This window comes from Centropristis striata, chromosome 8, assembly GCF_030273125.1.
Source record: "Centropristis striata isolate RG_2023a ecotype Rhode Island chromosome 8, C.striata_1.0, whole genome shotgun sequence".
Taxonomy (NCBI): Eukaryota; Metazoa; Chordata; class Actinopteri; order Perciformes; family Serranidae; genus Centropristis; species Centropristis striata.
This window is the reverse complement of record NC_081524.1, coordinates 38,472,226-38,486,893: the sequence shown is the minus strand read 5'-3', so window position 1 is coordinate 38,486,893 and position 14,668 is coordinate 38,472,226. Positions and strand designations below refer to the sequence as shown.

The following is a 14,668-nucleotide window of genomic DNA, read 5'->3' as shown; positions in this document are numbered from 1 at the left end:
CTTTTTCCTCAAACATGCAAAATACATATTTTTTTACATATAACACAACATCATACATCTGCTGATATCAATCAATCAATCAATCAATCAATCAATCAAACTTTATTTATATAGCGCTTTTCATACATAAAAATGCAACACAAAGTGCTTTACAAAAAATAAGAAAAAACAAACAATAAAAATGACAAAACCCACCCCTCCCTCCCCCACATACACATCTGTAAGTATACATACACAAACATGCACACACACATTTAGTCATGCACGCACACAAACACACTCAGACTCACACACAGCACATATTGATTGACAGTGTAGAGATATGAAGTTTTTTAATGCAGCAATGACTGATCCACTCGTGGAACCTGCATATCATTTTTGCTACATCCGGTATTTTTGTGCAATTTGTTGCTCAGTTTGTTTATCTTCAACACATGTATACATCAGGTTTTTGATGATGTAGAAGTCTCAAAAATTACTGTATCTAATATGATACACTTGGCTTTATAGGGTTAAAAGCAATAAAAAAGTTGTTCGCAAAAAAAACAACAAATTGTCCCCCTCCCCTCGGCTAGATAGCATTGTGCAAAACCAAGCAGGAGACGTGTGAGACCCAAACATTTGCTTCTCCCCAAAGCTCCGACTTCTCTCTTGCTCTGCCAGCTCCTCCTGTCAATCATCCAGAGTGACACGTTGACTCGTCCTTCCCCATTTCTCCGAGATGGCAGCCAGTGCTGCCGGCGTTTCCCAGTGATTTGGCTCTGCAGGGGTCTGCTTCTCACTGCACTATTGTTAATCACAGAGTTGGGTGAGAGGGCTACTCCTACACAATGACTCATTTGCAGTTCCGCACAGCATGCTGGGACATTATTAGTCAAAATGTGAAGGACTGATGCTTACTCTGTGTCTTTTCTTCTGCAGATTCACTCCCACATTCTGCTCATTTATACATTGCATCCAATCTTGTTCCAATGTTGTTGTTTTTTTAGCAACTTATATAGTAATAGACACTGAGTGACCCTCTCCACGCATAAAATACACTAATTCACACTTTTTTCTCTGGATAAAACTTTATATTTTAATACTTTTGTTTATCCCGATGTTGAATTTTATTTTATTGTTATGATGGGCATGCAGTACATGTCCACACAAATGCAATGTGGAGAATGTCGAAGTGGAAAAACAAGTATGCAACAACTTCTCTCCTCCACTGTCAACACAAATACACAAACACCCACAAAAAAACTGCTAAAAGAAACTTTTTTTATATACTTTTCCGCTCTTTGTCTTTTGACTTTTTCCTTGTTTTTATTTAATTCCTGCAGCTTTATTTGTAAGCTAATCAATCAATCAGTCAAGCCATCAATTAAGTAAGGTATCAAAAAGGTATCTTTACCAAAAAAGCTCAGCTTGAGGTCCACTTTATAGCTTTTTACTTTAACCAAATCTCAAAGTTTTCCTCAGTGAATGGAATTTGAAACATGATTTTAAAAACTCCATCCTTGGGATGTGGTTGAAATGGTGTCTTTAGAAATAAAAAATACTGCTAAAAAACTGCTAAAAGAAACTTTTTTATATACTTTTCCGCTCTTTGTCTTTTGACTTTTTCCTTGTTTTTATTTAATTCCTGCAGCTTTATTTGTAAGCTAATTCTTGCAAAGTGCTACAAACAATCAAAACATCAATACACAATAAGTTAAGGGTGAAGGAATTTAAATATTAAGTAGTGTGCATTAATATGCAACAGTATATAATTGAATAATTGATCAGTAAAGACAGTTTAGTGCTGCTGCAAACTTGAGAAAATCAGTAACTACACTGTAAAAAATAATCTGTTAAATTTACGGTAAAATACCGGCAGCTGTGGTTGCCAGAATTTCACCGTAAAAATTACAGTGAGTGGGTTTTCTACTGTAAATTTAAATGTAAATATCAGCAAAAACTGTCATTTAGACTGAGTAGTCCCTTTATTTAAAGGTAATTGTGTCCTTGAGACAATATGGTATTTCTCCATTCATTTTACATGATTTTTAAAAATATTTTTACAGTAAAACTGTGTGTTTTTCAAAAGTTTTGTTCTATTCTGTGATTTACAGTAATTAAAAGTGTCTATTATGGTGATATGCAATTTTTTATTTTAGGCCATATTTCTCATGCAATTTGACAGCATTTTACTGTAATTTCTACAAACACTTTTTACAGTGTGCTTTTCCCCTTTGATGCCTGTTTGTGATATAGAATTAATTATTGGAAATCATTAGATAAAGCCAGTGGTTCTTTTTTTTGAACATAAATGCCTGAAATTCCTGTTTATGCATTTGAAAAAACCTTGATAAAATGTTATCTTGTGAAGCTGAGTGACATTGTGAGTTGCTGAAAGGTAATGGAGTCTTTTGATCTCACTGTGTTTCTCTGTCTGTCTGCCTCCTTAGATAAGGCGCCGCACTTCTCCAGGCTAGGAGATGAGGAGGTCAATGCTGGGCAAAATGCTACTTTCCAGTGTGTTGCTGCAGGAAGAGCATCTGAAGCTGAGAAGTTCCTGCTGGAGGTCAGTGGTTTAATGATGGAGTTAACAGGAGTTTGTGAGTTTTGTTGTATTTTTTTTAACCTCCAAAACAGTAAACAGTACAAAGGGAAAAATAGTTTTTGCTACTTCTCATACTGGAGAGTAGTTAGAGGTCCTTCAGGTCACTAACAGATTATGAGAAATTGGCCTCTGGGCACAGACATGTAAAAGGCCAGAACCGCTCCGACAAAGCAGCAAAGACTGAAAAAGCACTTTGTGGTTTGAAGATACACTACCGGTCAAAAGTTTTAGAACACCCCAATTTTTCCAGTTTTTTATTGAAATTCAAGCAGTTCAAGTCAAATGAACAGCTTGAAAGGGTACAAAGGTAAGTGGTGAACTGCCAGAGGTAAATAAAAAAAGGTAAGGTTAACCAAAACTGAAAAATAATGTACATTTCAGAATTATACAAGTAGGCCTTTTTTCAGGGAACAAGAAGTGGGTTAACAACTTAACTCTATGGAGTCTTGGGCTATTTTGTCCATTTTTTTATTCTTTTCATGTCTTTGTAAGTCATTTTGTGTCTTTTTTTGGTCATTTTGTGTCTTTTTTTAGTCATTTTGTGTCTTTTTTTGTCATTTTGTGTCTTTTTTTGGTCATTTTGTGTCTTTTTTTAGTCCTTTAGTCCAACATAAAATGTGATTTTGAATCTTTTTTTTACTTTCAAAACACTATCATGCTCAATAAAGAATTTTAAATGTTGCAAATGTGCATTCATTTCAAAGTACACTGAGACATTAAACTGCATAATTTTCAATTAAATTCTGGAAAAGTTGGTGTGTTCTAAAACTTTTGACCAGTAGTGTAGGTGTGGTGCAAAGAAGTATGCCAGCACAGATTTGTATTCTTTTTAATAATTTTGTGTAACTTTATGGTCATTTCACTTTTAAAAAAAAAAGAAAAAAAGATTTCTTTGTAATCCTTCTGTATATCTTAGTTGTTTTGCTTCTCTTTGTGGTCCTTTTTGTGTTTTTTTGTGGTCGTTTTACATCTTTTTGTAGTTGTTTTGTGTCTCTTTTCAGTCTTATCCACCTCGTTATTGTCTTTTTGTGTCTCTTTGTAATTGTTTTGTATCTCTTTGTAGTCCTTATCCATCTCGTTATAGTCTTTTTGTTTCTTTTTGTAGTTCTTTTGTGTCTCTTTGTAGTCCTTATCCATCTCTTTATAGTCTTTTTGTTTCTTTTTGTAGTTCTTTTGTGTCTCTTTGTAGTCCTTATCCATCTCTTTATAGTCTTTTTGTTTGTTTTTGTAGTTCTTTTGTGTCTCTTTGTAGTCCTTATCCATCTCTTTATAGTCTTTTTGTTTATCTTTGTAGTTGTTTGGTGTGTCTTTGTAGTTGTTTTTTGGTTTCTTATTGATTAATTTGCATCTCTTCACAATCCCCTTTGTGTCTGCGGTCAATTTGTGTCTCTTTGAAGTTGTTTTTTGTTTCTTTTGCTTATTTTGCATCACTTTGTAGTTGCTTTGTGTGTCTTTGCAGTCTATTTGTGTCTATTTATAGTAAGATTACCGATAGCTGATTTCCCTGATAGGAGCTAAATCATTAAGTTGAAGCTTTTATTCCAAATTGCGATGTGTAACTGAACTCTCAAGTGCGTTTCTAAGTGGAGGATGTTACCTTAAACAACCCTTCCAACAAGGTTTTCTCTGTTTTAGAATCATTATTTGTCCCAGACGTGCTTGTGCTTAAATAAAGATTGTAGACAGAGTTCTAATACTGTGAAGGCCACGGAGGCCTTGAAGCCTCCTCACTTCACTGCCTTTGAAAAGTTACATTGCTTATAGGATCATGGTGTTCTCTGCCTTCTCCACTGCCTCCTGTTTTTATTCAAATCATGTGCTACGCTTTAGATATCTGCCTTTTCATCTGGAATGGCTCGCTCTATGAAGGTCAGACGGGCCACAAAGTCCTTACCTCTGGTGGGAATAAGTCTGTGGTCTTAAAATCCTCCTCTTTATGTTGCTCTGATTAAAGGGCCGAACGTCTTTGTGCTGTAGGGCTCCATTTAAAAAAAAAAAAATCTCATGCTACAATTGCGCCGCAGCCACACATTCACTACTTTTGCCAATATCTTCCTACACACTAGAGCTAGTGTTAATCATGGTTGACCTCAGGCAAACCTACTGTACTGTTTGAAACTTGGAGGTGTGTGATTTACACTCCTGGTCAAAAGTTTTAGAACACACCAACTTTTCCAGAATTGAATTGAAAATTATGCAGTTTAATGTCTCAGTGTACTCTGAAATTAATGCACATTTGCAACATTTAAAATCATTTATTGAGCATGATAGTGTTTTGAAAGTAAAAAAAAGATTCAAAATCACATTTTATGTTGGACTAAAGGACTAAAATGACACAAAATGACCAAAAAAAGACACAAAATGACAAAAAAGACACCAAAAGACACAAAATGACTAAAAAAAGACACAAAATGACAAAAAAAGACACAAAATGACCAAAAAAAGACACAAAATGACATGAAAGACACCAAAAGACACAAAATGACTAAAAAAAGACACAAAATGACCAAAAAAAGACACAAAATGACAAGAAAGACACCAAATGACACAAAATGACTACAAAAAGACACAAAATGACACAAAAAAGACACAAAATGACCAAAAAAAGACACAAAAAGACAAGAAAGACACAAAAAGACAAGAAAGACACCAAAAGACACAAAATGACCAAAAAAAGACACAAAATGACATGAAAGACACCAAAAGACACAAAATGACTAAAAAAAGACACAAAATGACCAAAAAAAGACACAAAATGACAAGAAAGACACCAAAAGACACAAAATGACTAAAAAAAGACACAAAATGACCAAAAAAAGACTCAAAATGACTTACAAAGACATGTAAAGAATTCAAAAATGGACAAAATAGCCCAAGACTCCATAGAGTTAAGTTGTTAACCCATTTCTTGTTCCCTGAAAAAGGCCTACTTGTATAATTCTGAAATGTACATTATCTTTCAGTTTTGGTTAAGCTTACCTTTTTTTATTTACCTCTGGCAGTTCACCACTTACCTTTGTACCCTTTCAAGCTGTTCATTTGACTTGAACTGCTTGAATTTCAATAAAAAACTGAAAAAATTGGAAAACTTTTGACCGGTAGTGTATGTAATTGAAGTGTCCTCTCCGAATGTTTTATCAAACCATTTGGTCACAACACAAGGATGAAGATAAATGCTTTGGGTAATTAGCTGGCAGAACGTACAGGCGCCTGCTGTAATGAGATCTCCAGGCCACTGGAATACTCCTTCTCTGCCATTTACCGTCCTCTGTCTACACTGTCTGCTCCACACATGTCTCTCTGAGTAGTTTTCTGACTGTTGTACTCTGTTGTTGTGTCCTTTTGTGTTCATTGTGTCTGCCGCACCAGCTGCAGCACAGTCTTGGCTGCACACGTCTGCCAGATTAACAGATCGTTTTGTCGTTTCCTCGCCAATTAGCTACAGCCAGATTGTTTACGTAACATGAAGTGATCTCATGCTTATTTGATTTATCCTGATTTCCCCTGCCTCCTTTCTCTAATCCACAGGCTAGGTAGTGAAAAGACAGAAGATATATAAAAGATACAGGGAGGATGCAGGAGTGTATGATTGAGATTTTTTTTTTTTTCTCCTTGTGGTCACAAGATTAATTGCCTGCACAACCCTAATCAGAGGGTGTGTGTTTATGTGTTTGTTTGTGAAGGCTCAGCCTGAGGTTTGTGTGGTCTGTGGCTTTTTTAAAGGCCCAAACCAGAAGCACAACAGAAGCCGAGATGGCCGAGCAAAACCCAAAGGTCTCACTGTTAATCCCAGCATGCTCGCAAGCTTTGGTTTCTGTTAAAATCGGCGTTTCAAAAGATGAGATTCATGTCCAGCGTTTCACACCAGATGAGGATAGCCCCAAACACGAGTGTGTCTTTTTTGGTCATTTTGTTTCTTTTTTTGGTCATTTTGTGTCTTTTTTTGGTCATTTTGTGTTGTTTTTTTGGTCATTTTGTGTCTTTTTTTTTTGTCATTTTGTGTCTTTTTTTGGTCATTTTGTGTCTTTTTTTGGTCATTTTGTCTTGTTTTTTGTCATTTTGTGTCTTTTTTGGTCATTTTGTTTCTTTTTTTGTCATTTTGTGTCTTTTTATGGTCATTTTGTGTTGTTTTTTGTAATTTTGTGTCCTTTTATTGGTCATTTTGTGTTGTTTTTTTTGTCATTTTGTGTCTTTTTTTGGTAATTTTGTGTCCTTTTTTGGTCATTTTGTGTTGTTTTTTTGTCATTTTGTGTCTTTTTTGGTCATTTTGTGTCTTTTTTTGTCATTTTGTTTCTTTCTTTGGTCATTTTGTGTCTTTTTTTGGTCATTTTGTTTCTTTCTTTGGTCATTTTGTGTCTTTTTATGGTCATTTTGTGTCTTTTTTGGTCATTTTGTGTCTTTTTTTGGTCATTTTGTTTCTTTCTTTGGTCATTTTGTGTCTTTTTTTGGTCATTTTGTTTCTTTCTTTGGTCATTTTGTGTCTTTTTTTGGTCATTTTGTTTCTTTCTTTGGTCATTTTGTGTCTTTTTATGGTCATTTTGTGTCTTTTTTGGTCATTTTGTGTCTTTTTTTGGTCATTTTGTTTCTTTCTTTGGTCATTTTGTGTCTTTTTTTGGTCATTTTGTGTTGTTTTTTGTTATTTTGTGTCTTTTTTGGTCATTTTGTATCTTTTTTTTTGTCATTTTTTGGGTGATTATGTGTTTGTTTGTGAAGGCTCGGCCTGAGGTTTGTGTGGTCTGTGGCTTTTTTAAAGGCCCAAACCAGAAGCACAACAGAAGCCGAGATGGCCGAGCAAAACCCAAAGGTCTCACTGTTAATCCCAGCATGCTCGCAAGCTTTGGTTTCTGTTAAAACTGGCGTTTCAAAAGATGAGATTCATGTCCAGCGTTTCACACCAGATGAGGATAGCCTCAAACACGAGAACAAATGTCAGACTCTATGTGTTGTGTTGAGGCTACGTGGACTTGACGGATGCTAGTGGTTTTAATGGTGTGGAACAATGTGAGAAATGCCTCTCACGGAGCAAGATAATAATCACGTTTATTTTGTTGCAAAGTAAAGCAATGAAACTATGATCTTTTTTGTACAAATTTGATCTTGCTTCCAAACTTTTGGCCTGTAGTGTACCTCAAGGCCATCGAAGAACCTCACTGTTAACTGGCACTAAGTCCTATTGTGTTTTTTTGGTCATTTTGTGTCTTTTTTTTGGTCATTTTGTGTTGTTTTTTTGTCATTTTGTGTGTTTTTTGGTAATTATGTGTCCTTTTTTGGTAATTTTGTGTAGTTTTTTTGTCATTTTGCGTCTTTTTTGGTAATTTTGTGTGTTTTTTTGGTAATTTTGGTAATTTTGTTTCTTTCTTTGTTCATTTTGTGTCTTTTTTTGGTCACTTTGTGTCTTTTTTGGTCATTTTGTGTTATTTTTTTTGTCATTTTGCGTCTTTTTTGGTCATTTTGTGTGTTTTTTTGGTAATTTTGTGTCTTTTTTTGGTAATTTTGTGTGTTTTTTTGGTCATTTTGTTTCTTTCTTTGGTCATTTTGTGTCTTTTTTTGGTCATTTTGTGTCTTTTTTGGTCATTTTGTTTCTTTCTTTGGTAATTTTTTGGGTGTTTATGTGTTTGTTTGTGAAGGCTCGGCCTGAGGTTTGTGTGGTCTGTGGCTTTTTTAAAGGCCCAAACCAGAAGCACACCAGAAGCCAAAGGTCTCACTGTTAATCCCAGCATGCTCGCAAGCTTTGGTTTCTGTTAAAACTGGCGTTTCAAAAGATGAGATTCATGTCCAGCGTTTCACACCAGATGAGGATAGCCCCAAACACGAGAACAAATGTCAGACTCTAAGTGTTGTGTTGAGGCTACGTGGACTTGACGGATGCTAGTGGTTTTAATGGTGTGGAACAATGTGAGAAATGCCTCTCACGGAGCAACAGCGAGGTGCATCATACAACATTCATTTGAATCACATTCTCTTTTTTCACCATTTCCCTCTGTTTTCCACTTTCTGCCCCAACTCACTTTTGTTTATATTCTGTTTCTGCTTTCAGCATCTCGGCTTTATGCTAAAACCAGCAGTTTCCTCACAGCCATTTCTACATTTTCTCTTTTTTTCCGTTTATGCCAAAACACTACAGAGAGAGCCTACATGCTGCTATTCATCCGTTAGCCTATTTACTAAACTGATTAAACCTTAATGCATCTAAGCCCATCTGTCTCCCAGTTCTAACTGCTGAGCAGTTAAATGTTTTGGTTCAATAACACTGCACACAGAGGACGACGGAGGTTGTAGATGGGCTCCATTAAGGGACGACACTCCTGACATGTATTACCCCCATAATCACTATTATTTTAACAAGATTTCATTTGTTTTTATTAAAGCATGTCTGATTGTCATATTGCGTGATTAAATCACAGAGATGGTCTGACTATTCTAATTAAATTGCACACAATTGGACAACCCTCCTTTTTAATCACACAGCTCTAATGAGAACTGACCCAGATACCAATAATTTAAGCATATTTTGTTACATTAGTAGCTCAGTGTCCTGGGAGTTCACTGAGCAATAACTGCAGACAGGAGCTAGTTAAAAGTGTGTGTGTGTGTGTGTGTGTGTACTGTATGTTCATGTAGAAGGTTGGATTGTGTGTGTACCTGGATGTTTTGGATATACAAATTTAAAGGACCAGTGCTTAGGATTTAAAGGGACATTGACAGCAATGTTTTTCTGAGTGTGTTAATGTGTTTTAGTCTTTTTGGTCACTTAATGTCTTTTTTTGGGTTATTTTGTGTGTTTTTTGGTCATTTTGTGTGTTTTTTTGATCATTTTGTGGTCAATTTGTGTGTTTTTTGATCATTTTGTGTCTTTTTTTGATCATTTTGTGTGTTTTTTTGGTCATTTTGTGTGTTTTTTTGATCATTTTGTGGTCAATTTGTGTGTTTTTTGATCATTTTGTGTCTTTTTTTGATCATTTTGTGGTCAATTTGTGACTTTTTTGGTAATTTTGTTTCTTTTTTTGGTCATTTTGTTTCTTTTTTTTAAGTCATTTTGTGTCTTTTTGGTAATGTTGTGTCTTTTTGGGTCACCAAATCATTTTGGAAGTCAGCTCTGTCTCCACTGTGTTTAAGTGTTCATGTGTTTTAGTCTGTTTGTTAATTTAATGTCTTTTTTTGGTCATTTGTGTTGTTTTTTGGTCATTTAGTGTCTTTTTTGGTAATTTTGTGTCTTTTTTTGGTCATTTTGTTTCTTTCTTTGGTCATTTTGTGTCTTTTTTTTTTTGGTCATTTTGTTTTTTTTTTGTCATTTTGTGTCTTTTGTTGGTCATTTTGTTTCTTTCTTTTGGTCATTTTTTTTCTTTTTTGGGTGATCTGAACTGTGCGTGTGAGATTCTGTTCAGTGAGCGGTTGTCGTGGACAACATGTATATTAAATTGGGGGTCGCGACTCAAAAAGGTTGAGAACTACTGGCTTACTGTACCCAGCTTTCCGGGGTCGAGTGACTCCTGATCACCTGCTGGGTGCAGTTCCTTCGGTCTGGTCAGCCAGCCTCAACAACTCTTTCTGTTGTCGAAGTTCAGTTTAAATCTACAGTTAGTGGTGTGAGTCAACCTCTCCTAGTCTTTTGGGTCCAATCTTCCTCTTAGCCTGTTTGATTCAGCTCCAAACCACAACACTTCTCCCCATAGGTGCCAGTGATAGCAACTATGAGTCAAAACCATCCCAAGTGTAACGTCAGTGTGACCCCTGCTTCCTACTTCCTGCCTACCACACCCACTGTAATCTAAAAGTATACCAATAAATGTATTTTATAACAGTTACAAGCTGGTGTCACAGGGTTCAGAAGTTGTGGGCATTTATCTGACAGGAAAGAACTAATGAACAGAGGATATGTGGAGCTGCATCAAGTTTAGAATGCAGAGATCTTGACTCATAAGCACAAAAATAGCATCGAAGATATCTTCTTTTTGTAGAACTGTGTATGTACATTACTGGTCAAAAGTTTTAGAACACACCAGCTTTTCCAGAATTTAATTGAAAATGATGCAGTTTAATGTCTCAGTGTACTCTGAAATGAATGCACATTTGCAACATTTAAAATCTTTACTGAGCATGATAGTGTTTTGAAAGTAAAAAAAAGATTCAAAATCACATTTTATGTTGGACTAAAGGACTAAAAAAAGACACAAAATGACCAAAAAAAGACACAAAATGACAAAAAAAGACACAAAATTACCAAAAAAAGACACAAAATGACAAAAAAAGACACAAAATGACAAAAAAAGACACAAAATGACAAAAAAAATCACAAAATGACCAAAAAAAGACACAAGATGACAAAAAAAGACACAAAATGACTAAAAAAAGACAAAATGACCAAAAAAAGACACAAGATGACAAAAAAAGACACAAAATGACTAAAAAAAGACAAAATGACCAAAAAAAGACACAAGATGACAAAAAAAGACACAAAATGACTAAAAAAAGACAAAATGACCAAAAAAAGACACAAGATGACAAAAAAAGACACAAAATGACTAAAAAAAGACAAAATGACCAAAAAAAGACACAAAATGACTTACAAAGACATGAAAAGAATTAAAAAATGGACAAAATAGCCCAAGACTCCATAGAGTTAAGTTGTTAACCCATTTCTTGTTCCCTGAAAAAAAGGCCTACTTGTATAATTCTGAAATGTACATTATTTTCCAGTTTTGGTTAAGCTTACCTTTTTTTATTTACCTCTGGCAGTTCACCACTTACCTTTGTACCCTTTCAAGCTGTTCATTTGACTTGAACTGCTTGAATTTCGATAAAAAAACTGGAAAAATTGGGCTGTATTAAAACTTTTGACCGGTAGTGTATGTTTCTGTGGACATGACACACTGTATTAGATGACATGTACCCGTGTGTGAGAAAGAGGGGAATGATGACCCTTTTTTCTCTTCCTGCCCTTTTCTGCTTTCAGAGACACAATGGGGAAATTTTAACAACAGCGTCTGTCAAGCACTTGAGTCACCGGCGCTTTGTGGTCTCCTTCCAGCTAGACAGCGTCCAGCGAACGGATCAAGACCTTTACCGCTGTGTCACTCAGTCCCCCAGGGGCTCCGGGGTCTCAAACTTTGCTGAACTCGTCGTCAAAGGTAAACGCTCTTGCTTCTTTTTGTCTCTCATTGTTCTCTTTTTTCCGTCTTTCTCTCCCCTTGTGTTTCTTTCATCCCAGCCATCATTTTTCCTGCTGTTTTTTTATGATAACACGATTTTATGCTCTTCCCAGTCACAGTAGATTACCGCGTGTGATTCAAAGGGGGGGAATTAAAAATGAAACTGATCATAACAAACATTGATAGCCACTAGTGTGAACACAAATTACCCCTAGGACATCTTTTGTGCACGATTGTGGAAATCACAGACACCTATTTCAAACCGATTTCCATAAAACTCACAAAACACAAATAGCACGGTGCTCGACACACATGAAGGCTCTTTGGATGGCAAATGCAATCTGCCTGACGTGTGTTGTTTTCGGAGCTGGAGTTGTCAAATAGGCTGCCATACTCAGCTCTTCAGCTCTCTGTCAAAGAGCTGTTCACTTGACTCCAACCCCACAGCATAGTAATGGCATTACTATGTCATTACAAGGTCATTTTGTGGTCAATTTGTGTCTTTTTTGGTAATTTTATGTCTTTTTTTTGGTAATTTTGTGTCTTTTTTTGGTAATTTTGTGTCTTTTTTGGTAATTTAGTGTCTTTTTTGATAATTTAGTGTCTTTTTTTAGTCATTTTGTGTCTTTTTTTGGTAATTTTGTGTCTTTTTTTTGACAATTTTGTGTCTTTTTTGGTAATTTAGTATCTTTTTTTTGGTAATTTAGTGTCTTTTTTGGTAATTTTATGTCTTTTTTTGGTAATTTTGTGTCTTTTTTTGGTAATATTGTGTCTTTTTTGGTAATTTTGTGTCTTTTGGTAATTGTATGTCTTTTTTTTTTGGTAATTTTGTGTCTTTTTTGGTAATTTTGTGTCTTTTTTGGTAATTTTGTGTCTTTTTTGATAATTTAGTGTCTTTTTTTAGTCATTTTGTGTCTTTTTTTGGTAATTTAGTGTCTTTTTTTGGTAATTTAGAGTCTTTTTTGGTAATTTTGTGTCTTTTTTGGTAATTTTATGTCTTTTTTTTTGTAATTTTGTGTCTTTTTTTGATAATTTTGTGTCTTTTTTGGTAATTTAGTGTCTTTTTTGATAATTTTATGTCTTTTTTTAGTCATTTTGTGTCTTTTTTTTTGGTAATTTTGTTTCTTTTTTGGGTGATCTGAACTGTGCGTGTGAGATTCTGTTCAGTGAGCGGGGGTCGCGGACAACATGCATGTTAAATTGGGGGTCGCGACTCAAAAAGGTTGAGAACTATTGCATTACACTGCAGGCCAAAAGTTTGGAAGCAACTTACATTTTCTGTTCACAAATGGCTTTCTTAAAAACCAGTATGGATTCTTTGGATTTATGGATGTGTGTGATTCAAAGGGGGGAATTAAAAATGAAACTAGTGTGAACACAAATTACCCCTAGGACATCTTTTGTGCACGATTGTGGAAATCACAGACACCTATTTCAAACCGATTTCCATAAAACTCACAAAACACAAATAGCACGGTGCTCGACACACATGAAGGCTCTTTGGATGGCAAATGCAATCTGCCTGACGTGTGTTGTTTTCGGAGCTGGAGTTGTCAAATAGGCTGCCATACTCAGCTCTTCAGCTCTCTGTCAAAGAGCTGTTCACTTGACTTGGACTCCTGCAGCCCCTGTCATATCATGTACCGCAGATGGTGACCTCACTCCCATTACTCACTCCAACCCCACAGCCTGACACCACTTTGACAGCATAGTAATGACATGGCTGTGGGATGGTTTGATGGTATAACAAACTCCAGCCCTCAGCAAAGGCAGAATGAGAAGGGAAAATAAGGATGTGTGAGCGATTCTCCATCTCCTTGTCCTCTACTGTATGCTCCTCCTAATATTACATTTTTTTATGAGTGATGTAAGGGCAGACAAGGGTTAGAGAGAGTGCAAGTCTTTCGATGATGTATCCGGAGGATTTCATAAACCCTGGACTTTCCTTCAACCCCGCTATTCAGTTGACAATTGTGGTTGTTTGTGAAATGTCTCAACAAGGCTTGTGAACGCTTTGTAGTCATTCCAACAAAAAGTAGTGCACTGGAATAGTAGCTATCCCACTCAATATTGTCCAGTGACGAACACAACCAGGACTTTCAAGGACTGCTGTTTTTTTTCCTATTGTTGGAAATTTTGGCAGAACATCGTGTTTTTAACCTTCACCCTGTTCTTGGTACCTGTCCTTAACCAAGTGTTCAAAAAGTTTTTAAAACATCAACGTCACATGTTTGCAACCTGTTTAATACTGCTCTAGTAGCTGTTGAGATTCTTATGAATGGTTTGTATGATTTCTCATGTTCTCAAGTTTTTGCTGCACAATTCATATGATATTGCACAAATTGTGACACATGACGATTGCTGTAGTTCTCAACCTTTTTGAGTCGCGACCCCCAATTTAACATGCATGTTGTCCGCGACCCCCGCTCACTGAACACAATCTCACATGCACAGTTCAGATCACCCAAAAAAGAAACAAAATGACCAAAAAAAGACACAAAATGACTAAAAAAAGACACAAAATTACCAAAAAAGACACAAAATGACCCAAAAAAGACACAAAATTACCAAAAAAACACAAATTGACCAAAAAAGGCACAGATTGACCACACAATTATAAAAAAAAGACACAAAATGACCAAAAAAAGACAAAAAATGACCAAAAAAGGCACAAATTGACCACAAAATGATAAAAAAAAGACACGAAATGACACAAAAAAAGACACAAAATGACCAAAAAAGACACAAAATGACCAAAAAAAAGACACAAAATGACCCAAAAAAGACAAATTGACCAAAAAAGACACAAAATCACCATCAAGACTAAAACACATGAACATTTTAACACAGTGGAGACTTCCAAAATGATTTGGCGACCCCCAGAAATCATCTCGCAACCCTAATTGGGGTCGGGACCCCAAGGTTGAGAATA

General features: G+C 35.6%; 2 protein-coding genes across 3 annotated transcripts in view; one reads left to right on the top strand and one right to left on the bottom strand.

Annotated features, from left to right (window-relative positions):
- The window catches only part of LOC131975753 (trypsin-3), a 641,927-nt gene that overhangs the window by 304,131 nt on the left and 323,128 nt on the right, over positions 1 to 14,668 (bottom strand). The gene's annotated exons all lie outside the window — the stretch shown is intronic.
- The window catches only part of ptprub (protein tyrosine phosphatase receptor type Ub), a 297,634-nt gene that overhangs the window by 158,447 nt on the left and 124,519 nt on the right, over positions 1 to 14,668 (top strand). For both annotated transcript variants that reach the window (XM_059338459.1, XM_059338458.1), the window contains exons 5-6: positions 2,433 to 2,548; positions 11,541 to 11,715. In XM_059338459.1, the coding sequence (XP_059194442.1) occupies positions 2,433 to 2,548; positions 11,541 to 11,715 (291 nt within the window). The remainder of the gene's footprint in view (positions 1 to 2,432; positions 2,549 to 11,540; positions 11,716 to 14,668) is intronic.